Here is a 20,623-nt window from a genome sequence, read left to right on the forward strand (position 1 = left end):
TTCAAAATGTCTTGTTTGGTCGTTGACAGAACTCATAATGGGTAAATGTAAATTCTCTGAAGACTGGCTCATAAATCCCAAATATAAAGACTGGTTGGAGAAGGATCCCAAATGGATAAAGAAAGCTAAATGCAGACTTTGTGTGAAATTGTTTGACATCTCCAACATGGAGGAGGCGGCGGCTGTGAGTCATGCAGCGGAAAAAACATTTTCGTCTTGTCACTGCATCCTCTGCACTGAGAGTCACAGCGTTTTTGGCTAAACCCAGCATGAGACCATGTCCGACAACATCAAGTGAACTAAGATCACTATTTGAATTTTTTTTTACCGAGAAGTCTGGAAATTAGGGTCTGGAAAAAGTATGGAATTTTGAAATTTCAAATGTGTAGGAACCCTGTTTATTAGTATCACCTCACTTTTAATGGCATTAACAGGGGTGATGGTTCATGTGTTGCTACCTACAGGTACCATCATGTTTATCATGAATAACTTTTATTCTCTAACCTTGGCATTGTGGCTGACATCATCTCTCCTCTTCTTTCCTTGTCTGTCTCTCAATATAGATCAATACAGGAACAGGGAAAGATGAAGATTGAGCAGAGAATTGATGAAGTGAGTTTGACAAAGAAAGCTACTTTCGCCCTGTTAATCTGTTGTTTGTTACAGGTCCAAGAAGCCTTGTTTTTTCTTTCTTGTTAACATATTTAATATTGATATTATGCATACACCCTGGCAAAGGTACACATGTAAGGACAGTTCATGGATTACATTATTTCACAACCTCAGAAGTCGTAGCAGAATTTTTGATAAGGCCTAAAAAATCTCCAAGCCAAGCAATCCCAATCCTAAAAATTATTTAATAAATGGGTAATATACTGAATTTTTAATATATGTGCCTTGTTATTCAAACTTCAAGTATTTTTATGCCTTTTGATTTTCACGCTTTAAGCAAAGCACACAGCAGATCATTATTTTGTGAGATTGTTCCATAAACCTCAGATGTTTGCTGTTGTTAAAATAAAGTAAATTGGTTTTGAACACCATGAACAATCACATTATTAAAGAAAAAGAAAAACATACCATGGGATACATTCACATTTATTTTCAAAGAAATAAATTTTTTAAATCTCCTTTGAAGACAGGTCTTCAGCCACAGATATATGAGACAAACTGATTAACCCGTGACTTGATCAAGAAGGTTGCAATGAGTGCAATTTTATGTTACTTCAATTTAGCTGCTGCCCAGTTTATAAGTTCAGCAATTATCTCTTTAGGTTGACAACGTAATTAGATAATTTGATAGTTGTCTGTAGTTGTCTTTTATATAAATTAGGCAATGTGTGTATGTGTGTGTATATGTTTTCTTTTCTTTTTTGTTTCTTCCCAATAACTCACAATTTCAATATTAACTGACATTCCTGCAGCTGAAGTGTACGGCAGATGGCTTTAGGCAAATTACAGGATTCAAACTTTATTTCAAGCTTATCAGTTTAAGATTATCAAGAGTCAACTCAACACTGAAGAACTACTGAAAGAATACGTCGTTGAAGTCCTTTATATTCACCTAGGTTTATTATTCTTTCAGTGCAGTCTTTCTTTGGGACTTGTTGTTTCTTGCTTCCTGAAAGTTATCAAATTGTTGGTGTTAAGTTGAGCTTAATCTCTTCAAGAAATCGCACTGAGATCAAGATCTAAAGGCAACATGAGATTAGTCTGACTCAGCAAATATTGATTTCCGTATTTCATGTATATTTACACGTCGTCATTTTACAAATCCACTTTACTACAGGAAATAACAACAAGCACCTCTGGGCAGCAACTTACATGCTGAAAGTTTTTTCAAAGGTTTGAATCATGCAATAAGGCAGCCTTGCATTTTTGGTAAATTATCAATTTTAATGGCAGTGCTCTCCTGCTGTATGTCAATGCTCCACCAAAACAATTCCCTCTTCAGTATTTTGAGTTAGCACCACTGCTGTGGCCAGCTCTTAGCTTGCCCAAGACAGTTGTGATAGGCTTAAAGAAACACAAAGGTGGCAACGTGAATGCAGTGCAGGGCTGCACATCGGCTCTGTGGTTAGCATCGTTGCCTCGCAGCTAGAAGTTCCCCAGTTTGCGCCTCAGTTGGGACGCCTGGGATCTTTCTGCGTGGAGTTTGCATGTTCTCCCCGTGCAGCATGGGTTCTCCAGCTTCCTCAAACAGTCCAAAAACATGCTGAGGTTAATTGGTGATTCTAAATTGTCTGTAGGTGTGATTCCCACCCTGAGTCAGCTGGGATAGACTCCAGCCCCCTGCGACCCTATTGAGGATTAAGTGTTGTATAGATAATGGATGGATGGATTTAGTTCAATCCTGTATTGAGCAGATTGTTACCAGTCAAACCAGTTTCCACAGGTTAGAGTTTGTATAATATTTATTTTAATATTTATTATTATTTTGTATAATATTTTTGTATTGCCCCTAGGAGATAAATAAAGTTACTTGAATGTGAATTTGTATACCCCTAACTCTTGAAAAGCACATCTGTTCTGTGATATGTTGTTTGGGTATTAGCTCTGTACTAAACTAAAAATGCCAAATATTTCAGAAGCTTAGACAGCAGACCTTTAAAAATGAAAGACACAGATATGCTGCTGCTTTCTAGATGTCAGTAATGACCAACCAACCATTTCATATAACTCCCAGTGGTGAGTGTGATAGCTGTCAACATTACTGAGTCACAGCACTGTGGGATAACACATCCGATAGTTTAAGAGTAGCTGCAGCAGCATGAGCACAAAGAATATCATCATAATCCACTACCAACAGTATGGTACATTGTATAACATTCATTTGTTTTTGAGAATAAGCAAACTTTGTTTCTGGTATAAGAATCCATTTTGAATTTTTGAGCAACATGCTTTAAATTAATGTTGCAGGAGAATCTACTGTTGATAATGTGCGATTGGGGCACTGCAGTTCCCTAAAGATTCAACAGCATATCACATGACAACAACAATGTCACTGCACAGTTCTGCGCCCAGATGGAAAGAGTCAGAGCCAGAAAGCAGCTCACTTAACAAACCGTTGTGACAGACAGCATCAAAAGCCCTGGATAGATTTAGCTCTTAAGTGCAACACAGCGCTGCTTTTTGTCGAGTGAGTTAACTGTTTCATCCACAACAGCAGTTGCAGCAGTTACTGTGCAGATCAGAAACCAGCCTGCTGTGGCTGAAGGATATTGCTGTCCTCCAGGAAGGCACGTAGTTGTGAATTCATTCGGGATTCTAGGATTTTTAACAGATTAGGCAGCTTGGATATGAATCGATAGTTATTAAAAGACACCTGTAGGGGATTTTCCTTGAAGTAAAACTTGAACTTAATATGTGTACAAGTGGTGCAGTAATAACAGGAAGACTGCATCATAAGCTCTGCACACCAAAACTGTCCTAACTCGGACGCTTTCTTATGTTTAATCTTGTTAAAACATCTTTTACTTCTCGGTATGTTACAGGTCTAAGACAAAATCTGAATTGGAACTATGAGGAAGTCAGTTTTGCAAAACTGCAGTGACTTGTTGTTTTTTTTTTAAGGATTTTGCTACATTTCCAGGATGCATGTTGATGACTGTTGCACTATAAGAAGGAAGCTAGATGATATGATTTTCTTTTCTCATAAAAGTGATGACACAGTTCCTATGCTGCCTGAACGTCTGCCAGTCAGTGTTTGCACCAGAAGCTTTTCCTTTCAAACCAACGTTTATTTTCGATTACATGTAGCTCTATCGTTTTCAGGAAAATAAGTGGTTTGATTAGTTTTTAATACTAAATGTTTTATTGTGTGGGTAAAATAGTGACTGTTTATCTTTAGTCTAACATGTTTTACCAATACTGAAAGACTTTAAATATATTTCAGGTGTTTCTGACACAAACTGCTGCATATTGGTTACAGATGTCCTGGACAGAACATCAGAGGCAGCATAATTATTTGGTTTGTTTGTTAGTTCATCAGTTCATGTAACTTCAGCTTCAACTTTGGTGTGGTTGCCTGCATCTCCTTTACTTTTCCTGTAAATGAACACATTTTAAGGCATTTTTTGTGCTCTAAAGGTGACAACAAATTTGCTATCACCACAATACCTGCCCAGTTTCCTTTTCTTTGTCCTGCATCCTTGAATAATAGCCGGTGCCACACAGAGAGAAAACTGCCTACACAGTATTGTACAGCATGTGACACTCACTCAGCTGCAAAATATTGTGCTTTGTGTTCAAGGACATTTTTGTTATCTATGTCCCACACAAACAAACTTAAATCTTAATTATATTTTGAGAAATACTTTTTTTTTTTAAATCTCAAGTTCATTAACCGCATTCAGCAGCGTGCACACACACAGTTAAAAAGTCAGCTGCGTGGCACAAATTAGAATTCCGTTAATACTGAATCAAAGTGTGTGCTTATCAAAGATTGCAGGTGCACGTTGAAATAATTATAGTTTGTTATCATGCTGACCTTAGAGTTTAAAGAATTGGCTATCACATTTCTGGTAATCTTACAGGTCACGCTATGATGCTTTCAAACCATTTTAAAGTACAAAGAGCAATGATGACTCTGCATCGTGATTTTTAATGACAAGACATGTAGTTTGCATTTGACCTGTCAATATATTTACCCAGTGAAGTTAGGAAATCACTAAGAATGCCTGATCTTTATTCCGAGTTGTTCTGCACCAACTTAAAGAAAGAAAGCCATACTATGGTTTATGGTTTACACTTACGACTGCAACTGCTGTTGGTACATGTAGGTTCTCATATGCAAGTCCAGTCAGTTTTATTTACCCCAACATCACACAGCACAAAATTTACCTCCAGGGCTTCACAGTCTATACAACACAAACCTCTGTCCTTAGACCCTTGATTTTTATAAGGCAACCCACGGAGATTACTTTAAACAAGAAAGAAAAACAATACATTGGTGTTTGGACCAAAACTGCAGATCTCAAAGGTCTCCATTTTCTTGAAAAGCAGTGTAAGCTTTCAGGAGATGTTTGTTCTGTAAACTAAAAGCAGGTTTGTTTAGGTAGAGATTTGCCCAAGCAGGCTGTTTATTCCTCTGTTGTTGACACTCAGTCAACCTCGGCTACAATCGTGACGCTATTGTTCAGTAGCATGTTATGTAGAAAGGTCTGAATGTATACATTTACATTGGCAAACCCTGTTTGTAGTGTGTTTCCTATACAGTCCCGCACATTGTATGCATGACTGCTGGTACACCTATTATGAGCACCATTGTGCTGCACAAGGTGATTGTGGCTGGCATTTCTTGTTGCGGTCATCTGTTATAGTCAAGGGTTGATGCAGTCCAATATTTTTTTTGTGTGTAATTTTTGCAGTTTCAAAAGGATTTTTGAGCAGAAACCTAAAACGCAGATAGCAAGTTTCCACTATGATTGTTTGTTTGTGCTGGAGCTAGTCTACCTTTGCATAGGTGAAGAGGTATGGACACTGGAGGGTGGTGGGAATATTCTGTAAACTGGGCAATAAATGATAAATAGAAAACTAGATACAGTCACAGCAAATCAAAGGTACCTCCACCTGTTCTGCACAGAAGTGTCTTGTTGGAGATCCCTGGTCAAGAGATACATGAATAAATATAGATGAACTGAAGCATAAACCTACATTATCATACTGGTGTGGTAACATTAATACACTGCTGGATCAATTGAATATAAGCTTTGACTTGTACTCTCAGCTCATGCATCTCTTACTTTTCATCTCACCTTAGGTTATTGCTCCGCTCAGAGAAAAGATTCGCGATCTGGAACAAAGGTGTGTATCTTCGTCTCAATATCAGCAAACACTGTTACATTACGAGACCAACTCAGCTCGTGCCATGTACCAATAATTTGGTTAAAAAGTTATTTATTCCTTATTTATTTGTTGTCTAGAAATGTAATTTAATTTTCTTTAAAAACTTAAACATCTAGACTGTGCAGCGTCTGAATAACATGAATTAACTTTACATGCAGATGAGTACAGTTTTGAAGACAAGCAAGGAAGCTTTGCTGATTTTCAAGATTGTGTTCCTTTTACTAGATATTTGACAGGCAAAAAGTATTGTAATTAGTTTTATGCAAAGTCACGTGGTGTTTGATATAAGGAGACTTCTGCAAAGCAGGCCACCATGACTTAAGCTTGTACTGACTCTTCAACAGTGGATATTGTTGGTACAGTAATTCTACTTTTCTGTACAGAACAGTAATTCTGTTTTGGATGTTGACTATACTCCATGTTCACCTTTGATGCTTTGAATACTAATGAGACTGAAATACAAAGGCTCTTATTCAGATGATTGTGTCTATGTGAACCTTTGTTTATACTGCAATACATAACATTATTACATGAACCTTTAAAAGGAACATACTTTGGGGCACCCCAGTAGCTCAGCCAGATAAGATGGTGACCCATGTACAGGGGCTATCGTCCCCGATGCAGTGGCCACGGTTTGAGTCCATTTGCTGCATGTCCTTCCCCTACTCTTCTCCCCATGTTTCCCTGTCTCTCTTCACTGTCCTGTAGAATAAAGGCAAAAAAAAATCTTTGGAAAAAAATAAAAAGAACATACTTTATATCCACGTGATTCTCCTGAGAAGCCACAGTGAATTGTTGCAACTATGTCGACACAGGCTTATGGATGAATGAAGCCCCTGGTTTCTTTGTTGTGAAACAACTGCTGCTCATGTCATCCTGTGCTTTTAATGGTTATTTAAGAAACCTTGAATGCTGACAGAGGAAATACACCTATTTTCATAGGTTGTCTATCAGGTATGAAAACATTGTAGTCTCTAAATTGAATTAATATTGTTCAAGACGGTTCCAGATTAAAAATCAAGTCTCATTCATTAAATCTTTACAGATGAAGCCAGACACCATATTGCTTCAGAGCTTGCGAACCAGAAAAACACGGTTCCCTATTCAAATCACTTCATGTATGGCACATGCAATGACTAGAGAGCTCCCAGAAATCGGCAGTACAAGCCCATTTATTTATTATTCAAGAACTGGATTCACAGTTAGGAGATATTGCTCTAGTTTGCTTTGTTTTCAATTGATTTGGCTTTCACATTGTCATCACTAAGGACTTTGTGTTCTCTCTTGCAGTTTTTCTCAGAAATACCCACCAGTGAAATTCCTGTCAGAAAAGGATCGGAAGAGAATTTTGGTATGTGACACACATCACACTGAAAGTCCACAATCACATTCTCAATAACTAATTTACTTGGGTCATGGCCCTGAGCTATAACAGTATAAATAAAAACGCAAAGGTTAGATAGACTACAATGTAGGGGTCAAAGTGTAACAAGAAACAATTCCTTTTGTTGCTGACTGTTTGTGTTCTGCTTTGTCAAACCTTGTTTTAGTGTATCGATATTACCTTGTCCTGAGGGATCCATTTCAGAAATCGTTTTTAACAAAATCTGAGATGGAGAGTTAATTAAGTCAACTCTGAGTTAAGTGTGTTTGTGGTGAATGGTGAAAAGAGCAATTGTTGATACAGCAGAACCTTCCGTTTTAATTCTCTAGAAATAAAATTTTGGATTTATGCAAACATCCATCCATCATCTATACACCGCTTAATCTTCACTAGGGTCATGGGGGGCTGGAGCCTATCCCAGCTGACTTAGGGTGAAGGCAGGGGACACCCTGGACAGGTCACCAGTCTATCACAGGGCTACACTTACAGACAAACAACCAAGCACACTCACATTCATACTTACAGACAATTTAGAATCACCAATTAACCTCAACATGTTTTTGGACCTTGTGGGAGAAAGCCAGAGAACCTGGAGAGAACCCACACTGCACGGGGAGAACATGCAAACTCCACATGGAAGGATCCCGAGTGTCCTCACCGGGACGCGAACTGGCAACCTTCTTGCTGCGAGGCAACGGTGCTAACCACCGCACCACTTTGCAGCCCCTTGTGCAAATATATGTACTTTTATCATTGTATATGTGTTACAGCCTATTTACTTCCAATGAACACAGCAGCAGCTGTAAGGAAGCCTCAGCTTTTAGTTTAAAAGTTTAAAAACTTTTCTCTGTTGCATTTTATTCAGTGTAACCTACTCATTCATCATTCAGCAGATAAAGTGCTGGAGTAGTACATTCCATTTTTAAATGTATTCATTCAGCTGTAGCGTCACAGGGACAAAGTGCTGGTGGTAGCAGGAGATGAAAATATATATTAAAGAAACAGACCTGCAATGGTAGCCTCGTACTCAGGATTACATCAATTATTTAGTTGATTTGCAGTTTACAAAGCGTCTTGTTTAAAAATTAAGTGGATTACATTTATTGGCAAAATCTATGAACAAGATTATAAAAGAAAAGACCTTGTAAAACCTAATATTGATGGTGAAGGGTACCGGAGCATCAGTAGGCTTCTGAACATGATCTCAAATACTTTTGTAACACTTGAGTTCACATGAGTGTGTTTTCGACTTGGCACAAGGCTTATCTGTGGAGGCATTTGTTTTAGTGACTGCTTAGACAGTGTGGAACACATTGCATGAAGTCAACCTCTATGGACAGTGTCCAAAAAGAACATCATTGCTCACAAAATGGCACAAGATTGCAAGATTAAACTGGACACTGTCAACAGTGACAGCTGTAATGGCATAGTGCCAACCGTGAGGCATTGAGGTGGAAGAGTGATGATATTAAAGCTGCATGAGTGCAAACAGTGTAGGGGCAATGACATTTATAGATGCCACTGCTGTGTTTGTACACTCAAATACTGAATAAAAACATGACTTCCAGTCTCAAGAGGCTTGGTAGGAGAGCAATTCTCCAGCATGAAATGATCCCAAACACACCGTAATAATAATGCAAGATTTTTTAAAGAAAAGATAAGTGACCTATTTTGTCAAGTATGTCCCCAGACAAGAACACCTTTTCAGTATCTTTAAGTGGAACGTAGAGCAACAACACCCCTCCAGCCAACATCAGCTGGAAAGAATCATCTGTGAAAAAAACGACAGAACACTTCTCCATAGATTTGTGTGAGACTGGTGTCACTGTGCCCAGGAGAACCAAATCTGTCACCAAAAATACAGTTGGAGATGCAAGATATTGAAAAATACAAGAATGAAATCTCACTAATGAAGACTGCATGCATTTTTTAACATAGAACCACATACCATACACTTTGATTTAAATAGTACATTCATGTAAGATGATAGAGTTTTGAATCATTTCATAATTTTTGTGATTTTGCAGGACGTTGTACTCTGTTTTGTTGTACACTGTATGTGTGATCTGGATTGTCACTGGAGTCAGGATGTGCTCTCTTTTTTTCTCATCAACAGCAGGTTGCAGGAGATTTATGTATTAACAGTTTTAATATAATATATAAAATGTAACTTCTTGAAACAAATCTACATCTGTGGGCTGCAATGTGGTGCGGTGGTTAGCATCGTTGCCTCACAGCAAGAAGGTCGCCGGTTTGCGTCCCAGTGAGGACAACCGAGATCTTTCTGCGTGGAGTTTGCAGTGTGGGTTCCCTCCGGGTTCTCCAGCTTCCTCCCGCAAGGTCCAAAAACATGTTGAGGTTAATTGGTGGTTCTAAATTGTCCATAGGTGTGAATGTGAGTGTGCTTGGTTGTCTGTCTCTAAGTGTAGCCCTGCGATAGACTGACGACCTGTCCAGGGTGTCCCCTGCCTTCACCCTAAGTCAGCTGGGATAGGCTCCAGCTCTCCGTGACCCTAGTGAGGATTAAGCAGTGTATAGATAATGGATGGATGGATCTACATCTGTGTACCTACAGTTGAAACCTGAAGTTTACATACACTGTATAAAAACTTGTGTAATAATCTTTTTTTTCCCACTATATGACATTAAATGTGACTAAACTTTTCCTGTTTAAGGTCAGTTAGGATTACTAAAATTATTTCTATTTGCTAAATGCCAGAATAATGAGAGAGAGAATTTTGAGGAAACATTTTTTATTCCTGATTTAATGTCAGACTGTGAGAAAATAAGGTTTCATGTCTTTTTATACAGTGTATGTAAACTTACAGTTTCAACTGTTCATATTGAGGATTTGTCTGCTTTGCATGTTAGTAAGCTCTTGAGAAAATAACATGACAGTGTTTCAAAAAGTGTCCTTTCCCTTTGTTATCATGCATGTTTCTTCTTCCACCAGATTACTGGAGGAGCTGGTTTTGTAGGTTCTCATCTGACTGACAAGTTGATGATGGATGGCCATGAGGTGACTGTGGTCGACAACTTCTTCACAGGGAGAAAGAGAAATGTAGAGCACTGGATTGGTCACGAGAACTTCGAGCTCATCAATCATGATGTGGTGGAGCCTCTCTATATTGAAGGTGAGTAAAAGACTGACTGTGAGAAATAACATTTTTGCCTTCTGCTGCCCACTCGTGTTGTTGATGATCAGTGTGTGACCAGCTTTCGGGTTAGGGTTAGGGTTAGTTTGACTTATAATAATTATTTTACACTAGCAAAATAATGACAATCAATCAGTTGTCTTTATTAAAATAATGAGCTGTGATAGTGTTAAGTTGTAGCAGCATATATCCATTTATCTTAGAATATGTATCCCTAAATGCCCTGGCTTCACACCTCACCTTTCTCGGGTAATTATATAAAACCTCTGGATCAAAATTACCGAGGGCAGTGAACTCTAACTGACAGGAATGCATCAGGGGGCTGATGCTTAGAGTGATTATGGAATATAATTATAGCAATTATTTGGATGTATAATGATGATTGTAAACATTTTTGTCAGAATGATCATTTATTATAAGAAACAAATCTAAAATGCTACCCAGACATGTAATCCACAATGCCTTTATCTTTTCCCTTGGTTGCATAGAGTTCATCTATTTGAACAAAATATTTATCCTTTACTCCAGCTGTGATAAATGACTTCCATTTGAAAAGCTAATACTAGGTCTCTGCGTCTAAACAGTGTTTGCCAAAGCAGTTATTACAATTTATTCAGACGGACAAATTGCCTTCAGTATAAGGTAGTTGTATAACACTATCAGCGTTGCTGGTAAAGCCTGTTTATTTACACAATGTAACATTTGAATACATCCTATTTTTTTCCATTCATTGCAGATGTCGTACGCAGTTCATGCTATTTGTTACATATGAATACAATATGAAAACGAGCAACTTAATTAATGCACAAATGGTACGTGGTCTGAGTAGGGAACAAAATGCTTGATGCTACACATATATTAGACACTTCATATTTTTTGTATGATCATAATTTTTTGAAGCTGTTGCTAACACCAGAAATGCAGAGATTTCCTTCTGCTCGCCATAGCATGAAAACCGGAAGTCTGTATTTTCGAAAAGAAATTTTGTACAACAGTGGTTTGAGAAATGTTAAGAGAGTAGATGTGAAAAGGAAAATGAGGCATAGATCCGAAGGTCAATCCTTCAACCGGTGATGACGACAGCCTTGACAAGAAAGGATTTGAGTGCTTTAGAAAATGGGACGATGATAAAGAGTGATAAAGAATACAGTCACAGATGGTTGGGAGTACCTATTGGAACACATAAAGAGCAATTAGACTGTTTGGCGAGGATAAGCACATAGATTATTTGCCCAACCCGTGTTTTCATGCAGAGTACAGGAGCACATAACGTTCTTTCAAGTTATGATTGGTTTTAGTGCTCTGCTCTGGTCAGTTACTCACAAACATGTAGACAGTGGCTCAACTCACATGGACTCCCGTCTGCATAAGAAAGTAGCAAGTGAGAGAACCACCTTTTATGTGCTTTGCCTGTTAGCATGTCCCCGGAGAAAAGGTGGTGCTAGTCCTAGCTTCTAGTCATTAAATGAAATTGTTTTAGATCATTATTTCATGTTTTCATTTGTTCACTGTATAAAATAATAGAAACTATTGATTTATTTTATGTCCCTTGCCCTTGTTTTAAACAAGACAGCAGTTGATTGATGTGAGAAAAAAAAAGTAATGTATCTGGAATAACATGCCTGATGTTACTTTAAGTACTTCTATTAAGTTTTCTGACATTTAAAATGAACGTCATGCATTTGGGTCATTACTTTTTGTCCATTAAGTGTAATGTTTAAGATAAGATGTACCTTTATTGATACCCCATAGGGAAAATTCACAAAACGATACATCCTATGTAATCTCATCTAAAGATAAACACAGGGAACAAGCTGTACTGCAAAAAAAAGAAAAATGAAGTTCAGTGAACAAATGTTCAGTTACACTGCTAGATTTGACTTACAGTAATGCTTTCACTTCTCAGGCAGTTTCAAATATGATTCCCCATGCAATACATTGCCTAATTGTTATAGATTTTTCTGAAACATTGGTGACATACAGGGTCGGCACTGTTCTTAGTTGTGGCCTTAGAGATGTTAAGATCAATATGGAGCAATGATGTATAGAAACACAATTTTTCAAACAGACAGAAAGTCATCATGTGGCTTTTTTGCACAATTGCACCTTTGTTTCGAGTGTTCTTTTTGAAATGTCTGACATTCTTTGATTCACACTTGGAACTTGGATAAGATTTTCCTGTGTGAGATATGACTTCTCTGTTTCATAGAATCTACAAACAGCTCTGCACCAAAGTAAAGATATAATTGGCTTTAGTCCTTAGTTGACATTGGGCATAATAGAAAGAAAAAAAAAGATCTCTGACTCATTTTCTCCTTTAGCTTTAACCTAATGCATTATTCCAGCATTTCCCCCCTCTGATTCTATCTCCTATATTTCTGCACCACACAGCTCCAAAGCTTGCTGTCAGGTTTAAAAGAAAGGAAATAATTCAGAATCACTCTCATGAACATTTTGCTGATGTGTGCGTTTCTTGGTGAAATGACCTGTTTTTCTTCCCTCCTGCCTGTTACAGTGGACCAGATCTATCATCTGGCATCTCCAGCTTCCCCTCCCAACTACATGTACAATCCCATCAAAACACTCAAGACAAACACCATCGGCACACTTAACATGCTTGGTGAGTAACTGCACGTGACCGACTTAAGTTTGTATCAAAGTAGAATAGGTCTCAAAAACAATCCAGTTTTATTTGAACGGCACCTTTCAACCAATTTAGTGCGGTTCAAAGTTCTTCACAAATGACTGATAAGCTGATAGAAGGACAGTGAGCAGGGAGTGGAATAAAACCAGAGTTAAAATATAGGTTACAAGGTCAAAGCATACAAAACACATTGGTGTATTTCCTTAAGGCTTTTCCTTATCATGTTTTTATAGTTTGTAATTACTTGTTTTCCTTTTCAGTTTCACAACAACAAAACAGTGTTGTGCTGAATCCAAAGACATAAAACATGTTTCTTTCCCTTGTAAATGGGGTCAAAGAGGAAATAGTCTACATTCGTGTCCCACATTAGCCCAGAAAAATACTTTGTAAATGTGATGTCACGTTGTGTTGTGTGGGTGCAGGCAGACTCTTCAAAATTAAGCAGAACCCTGTTTTTTCTTTCTTTCTTTCTTTCTTTCTTTCTTTCTTTCTTTCTTTCTTTCTTTCTTTCTTTCTTTCTTTCTTTCTTTCTTTCTCGTGAGAAGTTCAACTTTTCTCACACTCACAGTGATATGCTTTCATTTGCAAAATAAACGTTAAACTTCATCAATCGTACAGCCCATGAGAGAAGTGAGAACCGTCTTTTTCCTTCATATTTTTATTCTCCTGCTCATTGTTGTTCTCCGGCGGTGCTACTTCTAGCTCTCAGGTGCCAAACATTGGGTGAGAATTGAAGCTCTATCCATGGCGGGTTCTGTCATGTTTAAAAGAGTGACTTTGAAACATCCCATGAATCAAATCAGAAAGGATTTGTTGGCACCACAGTCAGAGAGCGTATGAATGTTGAATATTGACATAAACATGGAATATATTCAGGACATCGCTATGAAGGGAAGAGCACCATTGTGTTGAGGTTGCCATGTGAATTTATTAGTTTTTGTAGATGTGCAACCTTGGCAGCGGTACAGTTTGTGTTATCTCGCTTCTTTCTAATCTGGACATTTAATCAGGTTTAAGGCCTTTGAGCTCATTTGTTTCTTTCAAAAGAACACTGTTGTCACTATGTTGTTTGTTTCCTAGGCCTGGCCAAACGTGTGGGTGCAAGACTTCTGTTGGCTTCTACCTCCGAGGTTTATGGAGGTAAGAGAAATGTCTCCCACTCTTCTTCTAGATGTGCTTTACACAGTTGGATTGAAGTGATGCTGGTTTCTCTGTGCAGTGATATGAGGAGCAAATACTTTACTTCTACTTCTGCAGACAGGATATTCCATAAATGTGTAGCCACATAATGTTTGAACAAAAATGTTTTTCTATGAAAGATTCAGTAGCTTTCAATAAAATGCAGTTTTGACAGCTGCAGCTTTCTTCAAATTTTGGATTTTTGAAAATACTGACTATTGATTATGTGCCAGAACTACCACAAACATGACCAATTTTAGCATTATTTACACTCCACTTTTTAATTATTTTAGGAGGCCAACTCTCTGCCTCATCATGATTTCTTTGTGATCTTTTTTTTGTTGTTTTTCTCGTTAATCACACACAAACAGCTGCTCGATGTTAAAATAATGATTTGTTGGAGAGTCGTAATTTATCAGCACAATAACAGTGCTCAAAAGACAATATTTTCAATGCCAAAAATCACTGTCTTTAGTCATGTCTGATCTGAGATTAAAATGTGCCATGCAAATGGAAGAGAGATTCAGAAATGTCACAAGAGAGCTTTACCCTGACAACTAATCGGTGGGATTGCTGCTCGAGTACAGATGTAACATTTGTAGAGATGTAACTTTGTAGCTGCAAGCAGTAGACAAAGGACGACAGAACAATATTTCAGACAGGACACTTTGTCAGATTTTAACCATTTATTTGAGATCACATACATTTAGTTTGGCGGTGACTCTGCTCGTGATGCTCTGGAACGATCTGCGCAAGCATGACACAGATAATCCCTGAGATCACAAACCCCCGCAGAGCCATGAATTTACAATTTACAATTCTTCAAATACGGTATGAACACGAGAACAGGAGACCAACTAAATAGTCTTCACTTACAGAATCTAGATTACATAGTTCAAGGTACAATAATGAACCATCTGCAACCTACAGTCCCACGATATGGGAAACACCGGGGTTATATGAGATTTAACTGTTTTAAAAGGTGGTGGTTGGGGAGGAGGAGGAGATTTGTCGATCTGCAGAGGCTGGAGTAGCAGCAATGTGGTGAGCGTGAAGCGGGCAGAATGAGTGAACGCTGCCTCAGTTACAAAGCAGCTAAGTGGGTGGGCTGGACTTCAGCGATGATGATTGGACAGGAGGGGCCATGTGACACCCTGACTCCGTGCCTGTCTGAACTAACGCGAAGCTCTATGTCACTGAACATAATGTTGCAGGCCAGTGACCTTTATACCTGTTGAGGTGTTTCATCCAATCTGCTGTGTGCTGAAACGCAGCAGCATTTTTTTTAAGACAAGAATGTATTAAAAGTGTTTGTTGGTGGCAGTGCACAAAATGGAAAGAACATTGTTTTCCCAATAAAATGTCTTTAATTCTCTGTGAAGAATGTTTTTCATGAACAGATTTAACGACTTCCCAATATGTTCCCGAAATACTTTTTGTTTCAGATCCAGAGGTGCACCCTCAAAATGAGGAGTACTGGGGGCACGTGAACCCAATCGGTCCTCGAGCATGCTACGATGAGGGGAAGCGTGTAGCAGAGACTATGTGTTACGCCTACATGAAACAGGTATCATCATTGTAACACTACACATTTGAATAAAAAATAGCAGGTTTGAGGTCATTAGTCGTCAATACAAAGTTGTTGGAACATTTTAACAGCTGTTCCATAAATACAAAAAGTAATGCAGGAGTTTCACGCTACAACTATATTAATCTTTTATTTCTTGATGCAAAAATCTACTTTCTTGTATATTAAAGTCCCTCAAGATGTGGCAGAGTTTCAGGTTTTAGTGGTCATAATGAAAACGTACGTAGCAGCTCTCTCTACATAGTCATTTCAGATAGATACAACTAGAATTTCTAGATGAGAAAACGTTAAGTTACTACCAGCGTCTCAGTGTGACGGTGAAGCTGGCAAGAAGTATGTTATTAAAATTACATACATTTTTTTTTATTTGTTCATAATAGTATGTTTTATAGTTAATGTACCCTTAGTTTCACCAGGTCTCTCGCAGTATTTAAAAATAAATGACTGTTTTTGAGAGGATAGTTTGCTGTCAGTAAAGGCATGTGGGGGAATCTTGTATAGAGTTTTGTCATGAAAAATTCAAAAAAGCTCTTGCCATTTTCAGTAACGTTAAGAATTTTTGATAATGACTTGACCGACAGCATCCTTTGATTATCTGTATGATTGACTTCTCTTGCCTTTCCCTCAGGCAGGTGATATTTATTTATCTGCCTCGCCTCCTGCTCCTCCTCAGTGGCTCATTATTTTTTTTTCACTCTCACTGGGAGAATTCTTGGAAATAGCCATCTTATAAAAATCCTGCTGTCAGTCGTTTGTGCAGATGAACCAGAATATCACACGTTACATCTGTTGCCCAGTCATGTAATCAAAATTCATTAACATTTAAAAAGTGATGAGTGTGGGTTATGTAATATACGAAAAAGCATGACTTACCTGCTGCTAAGATAGAAAAGACGTGTATGTATATATTTAATGTGTCTGTATAAGTGTGTGTGTGTATATATCAGTGGATCTTTGATTGCACAAATGATATAAAGCATTTAAACAAAATTTTCCCAACAGAAGCAGATCATGACCTTGTGCAACATACGCATACAGAGAAATATATCAAGCTCTGCGCCGTGATCATTATCACCAGGATTTTAGAGAAACTGATACTGGTTTAGTGCTTTGACTCCAATGTTGGTTCTCATTTTATTGCTGCTCTATCATTTTATATTTTCGCTGCCCATTTGATTAAACTTTCTGGGTTTTCTGACTGCACTCTGAAGGAGCCGTAGCCAATGGGAACAGAAAGCTATTCACAGCACGGAACATTATGTGGACGTGTTTCATAAGTGTTTTTGTTATTTATGTTGGTGAATGGCTGTCGTGGTTACATGTGCCGGGCAGAGAGGAAGAACAATAAGCTGTTGTAACACCTCAGATTTAATTAAGCATTTTGTTGTGCATGGCATAAATTACAGAGAAGAGAGTTGTTTTAGTTGACATGAAGAAGACCACCAGGCCAACACAGCCAGATAACACTATATCACATTAATACTGATGCTGTAATAGATGCTGGCAGATGCAGATTGCATTCTGAAGTACTGTAGAGTTGCTTTTTTGCTGTCATATAATGAGACACACCAGGGTTGCTTAACACCAGGGCTGCACACACACTGTGTTTTGTCTCAAGTCTCTGTTAAAGTGTCACACGTGTTTGGATGGGAGGGTTGATTGCATTGTTAAAAAAAGCCTTCAAGTTCACAACATTTATAATTTGTGACATTGGGCTATATCAATCAAATTGACAGACACTGATTAGCCACAACATTACAACCACCTGCGTAATATTGTGTAGGTCATCCAAAACAGCACTGATCCTGATTACAGCATCCACATAATTCAAGAGGAGACTGATTTAAATAAGTGGATTTTTAGGACTTATTTAGCATTCAGGACCAAACAAAGGACAGGGATCTCTTTTCACATGTGGATTTCTGTACATCAACAGCTGAACAGAGCGTGTTCTGTGCTTCTATACTTGGAAATTTGGGTTTCGTACCATGTTATGAAAAGCCATATCAAATCCACATCCCAGGTCGCGTCTGTTTAAATGTCTTATCGGATTGATTTAGTTTTAGCCTTGAACTTTTCAAAGTCAATAAAATGATTTTTAAACGAGACTAAAGTTGAAATCTGTGGAAGACAGATACGTGTCAGTTTTGATTGACAGGATAATCAATGTTCATAATCTGTGGATAGAATCTGAAAATGTATTGAGCAAGTGTTAATGGAATATATTTGGTGTCGTATTTAAATAGCAGGTCTAGCTTACAGGAGGACTTCATGCAATCAGTAAGAACACTTCACCAGAAAGACTCACCACACACCATCAGTGTCTAAAAACCACATCAACTGTACAATGTGTAGTGTTATATTTTTTTCTTTGCCATGGTACTTACAGAGTTTATGTTAATTTGTAGATTTGTTGCCTCAGAGTTTAGGGAGTCAGGGTATTTGTCAGAACTCATTAGAGTCTCCTGGGTCGGTACACTTGAATCAGAAATTATATTCCTAACCAGGCAGCCCAGCTGAACATGCACGCTATCTTCTCCCATATCTCATACTGTCTGACATTTTGGGCTAATGCAGCCCCAACTACAATAAAGCACTCAAGCTCTGAAAATTATGGATAAAAAACAATTTGGTGGCATCACTGCCTAACTTAAAAAAATAACATTTTTTGAGTTTTGAAAGCTTTATCGATCCTTGCTTCTTAAAGTTAATCTTTAAATGGCTCAATAAATCAGCACCACAGTCACTCTGTGGATTCATCCATAGACAGGATGGCAGCAGGGTCACCAGAAGCTCCACCAACAACAATTGCAAAACATCTTACCGCAGAACTACATTTGGTCAGACAGCCTTTTCAATCAAAGGCTGTCACATCTGGAACACATTACCAAACGAAATTAATATGTTGGCAGATTAAAAAGCTTTTACAGCACAAGTTAAGTATTGGCTGAAAGAAAAACAAGAATACATCAGATGTTTTCTATGTTAAATGTATGATCCCCGATCAAATAAATAAATAAAATAATCTTTCAATCATTTGATTTCAGGATATAGAAAATTTAGGCCATGAAGGACGATTACGACCAATCACAGGGTTTCTCTCAATCAAATGAGGTTTTATAAACAGCAATTGTGACAGCAGGATGTGGTGGCAATGGGGTAGGTAGATTGAGTAATTTGGCTGGGGTTTGAATCCTGGGTGAAACCACAAATACACATCGGCTTATATCTTCATTCATGTGCTCGTATGAGGGGAGGGACTTAGAACAGAGCAGGGAGAAAGAAGTGCTGCTGGAAGAGGACTCGTTTTTTAATTCTGTTTGCTGGGTTTTTTGCCTTTTGCAGATGTCTGCACCGACTTAATCCTCTAGTTTTGATGCTTAGTTATAACCCTCTGAAACTCAAACAGTTTCTGGGCATGTTTTGCTGCTGTCGCATTTTGTTCACTGTGGACTCATTTTTCACAGCAATAAATTCCTGCACCTCTATGAAAACAGCACAACCATGGCTAGAAGTAGCAAGAACTCAAAAAATGTCTTTTGTGCAGTATGAGACAGTTTTAATAGCCATAAATCATAATAAAAGGAAGACCTATGCAAGCTAAAATTCTCAAAAAAAAAAGTGCAATCAACATGTACATCAAAAACAATATTTTTTATACATATATATTATTTTACATACCTTAGAAATTTTACTTAGTGTTGTAGATTGTTTCCGTACTTGTGGCATTTATTTTAAATGAGACATGTAGAATAAAGTCATTTTGAATGAACATCCAGATTTTTTGTTTAGCTATGGATCGATATGTTTTTCCAGAGGAAACTAAAAGTCACAGACGATTAGTTCAAGGACTGTCGGAAAGTTGAATGTCCAACGATTCTTCCTCTTTTTACAGATTTATGATAAATAGCGTAATATGATGATTTAGAGCAAAACAAAAAGGAAAACATGCCTTTCAAAACCTTATAATGCTCATTAGTTTGTACTGTTGTCGCTGACATACTGACTTTGGTTGATTCTTCTCAAATATCAGTGTTTGCATTTAAAAGAGGTACGTGATGAGTTTAAATGGCGTAGGAAAAGCAACCCATCTGAGTATATGCATAACTATACCTGTGCAGACCATCATTTACATACTCGGGGTGCACACATGCAACCCTTCGAAGGCCTCTTCATCATGTTGGCCTCATTGTGTCCTTGCTCCTCACCATAGCATTTGTGGGGTTTATCCATCGAGTTTCGTGTTCCACATTTTCAAGAGAGCAATTTGCATAATTTTCATGTTTTTATTCATGTTTAATGTTCTAAAATAGGTCCACATAGCATCTGAAGCAGTTTTGCAGTGACGCATAAGGCTGACTTGAGAAGGCTGTGGATTTTTTAAAGGGATCAATAAAAGTACCTATCATACAGTTGGCCTTGTTTATTTATTCTTTGTTGACAAGCGGAAAGGAGGGCGTGTGTGTGTCAAAATATTCTAATGGAAAATATTCTGGGAACAAGGATGATTTATTTTTATTGTCCCTGATGCTTCATCACATACTGTAATGAAGTTAGTTCTGTTTCCGATGAATGGAAGATACCTTCAACATTTAAAGGTCTATGCCGGAAATGGATTCTAGCTGAGGCAGCACGTGACTCTTCTGTACCTACTTAGATGGGACACTATGTAAACTTGTTTTTGCTACGTAATGATAGAGGTAAATAATAAATGGTACCCCACAAATCAAAGGTCACATTTGTTGCAGAGTGTAATTTCTTTGAGAAATGCACATTTAGATTTGGGAGAACATCAAACCAGTGTGTCTGATGTTATGAAGAGCTGT

General features: G+C 37.9%; 1 protein-coding gene across 2 annotated transcripts in view; it reads left to right on the forward strand.

Annotated features, from left to right (window-relative positions):
* uxs1 (UDP-glucuronate decarboxylase 1) overlaps positions 1-20,623 on the forward strand; it is a 37,361-nt gene that overhangs the window by 7,177 nt on the left and 9,561 nt on the right. For both annotated transcript variants that reach the window (XM_008275596.1, XM_008275597.1), the window contains 7 exons: positions 564-612; positions 5,762-5,805; positions 7,138-7,198; positions 10,185-10,365; positions 12,902-13,006; positions 14,111-14,170; positions 15,655-15,776. In XM_008275596.1, coding sequence (XP_008273818.1) covers positions 564-612; positions 5,762-5,805; positions 7,138-7,198; positions 10,185-10,365; positions 12,902-13,006; positions 14,111-14,170; positions 15,655-15,776 — 622 coding nt within the window. The remainder of the gene's footprint in view (positions 1-563; positions 613-5,761; positions 5,806-7,137; positions 7,199-10,184; positions 10,366-12,901; positions 13,007-14,110; positions 14,171-15,654; positions 15,777-20,623) is intronic.

This window comes from Stegastes partitus, unplaced genomic scaffold (genome assembly GCF_000690725.1).
Source record: "Stegastes partitus isolate 25-593 unplaced genomic scaffold, Stegastes_partitus-1.0.2 Scaffold55, whole genome shotgun sequence".
Classification (NCBI taxonomy): domain Eukaryota; kingdom Metazoa; phylum Chordata; class Actinopteri; family Pomacentridae; genus Stegastes; species Stegastes partitus.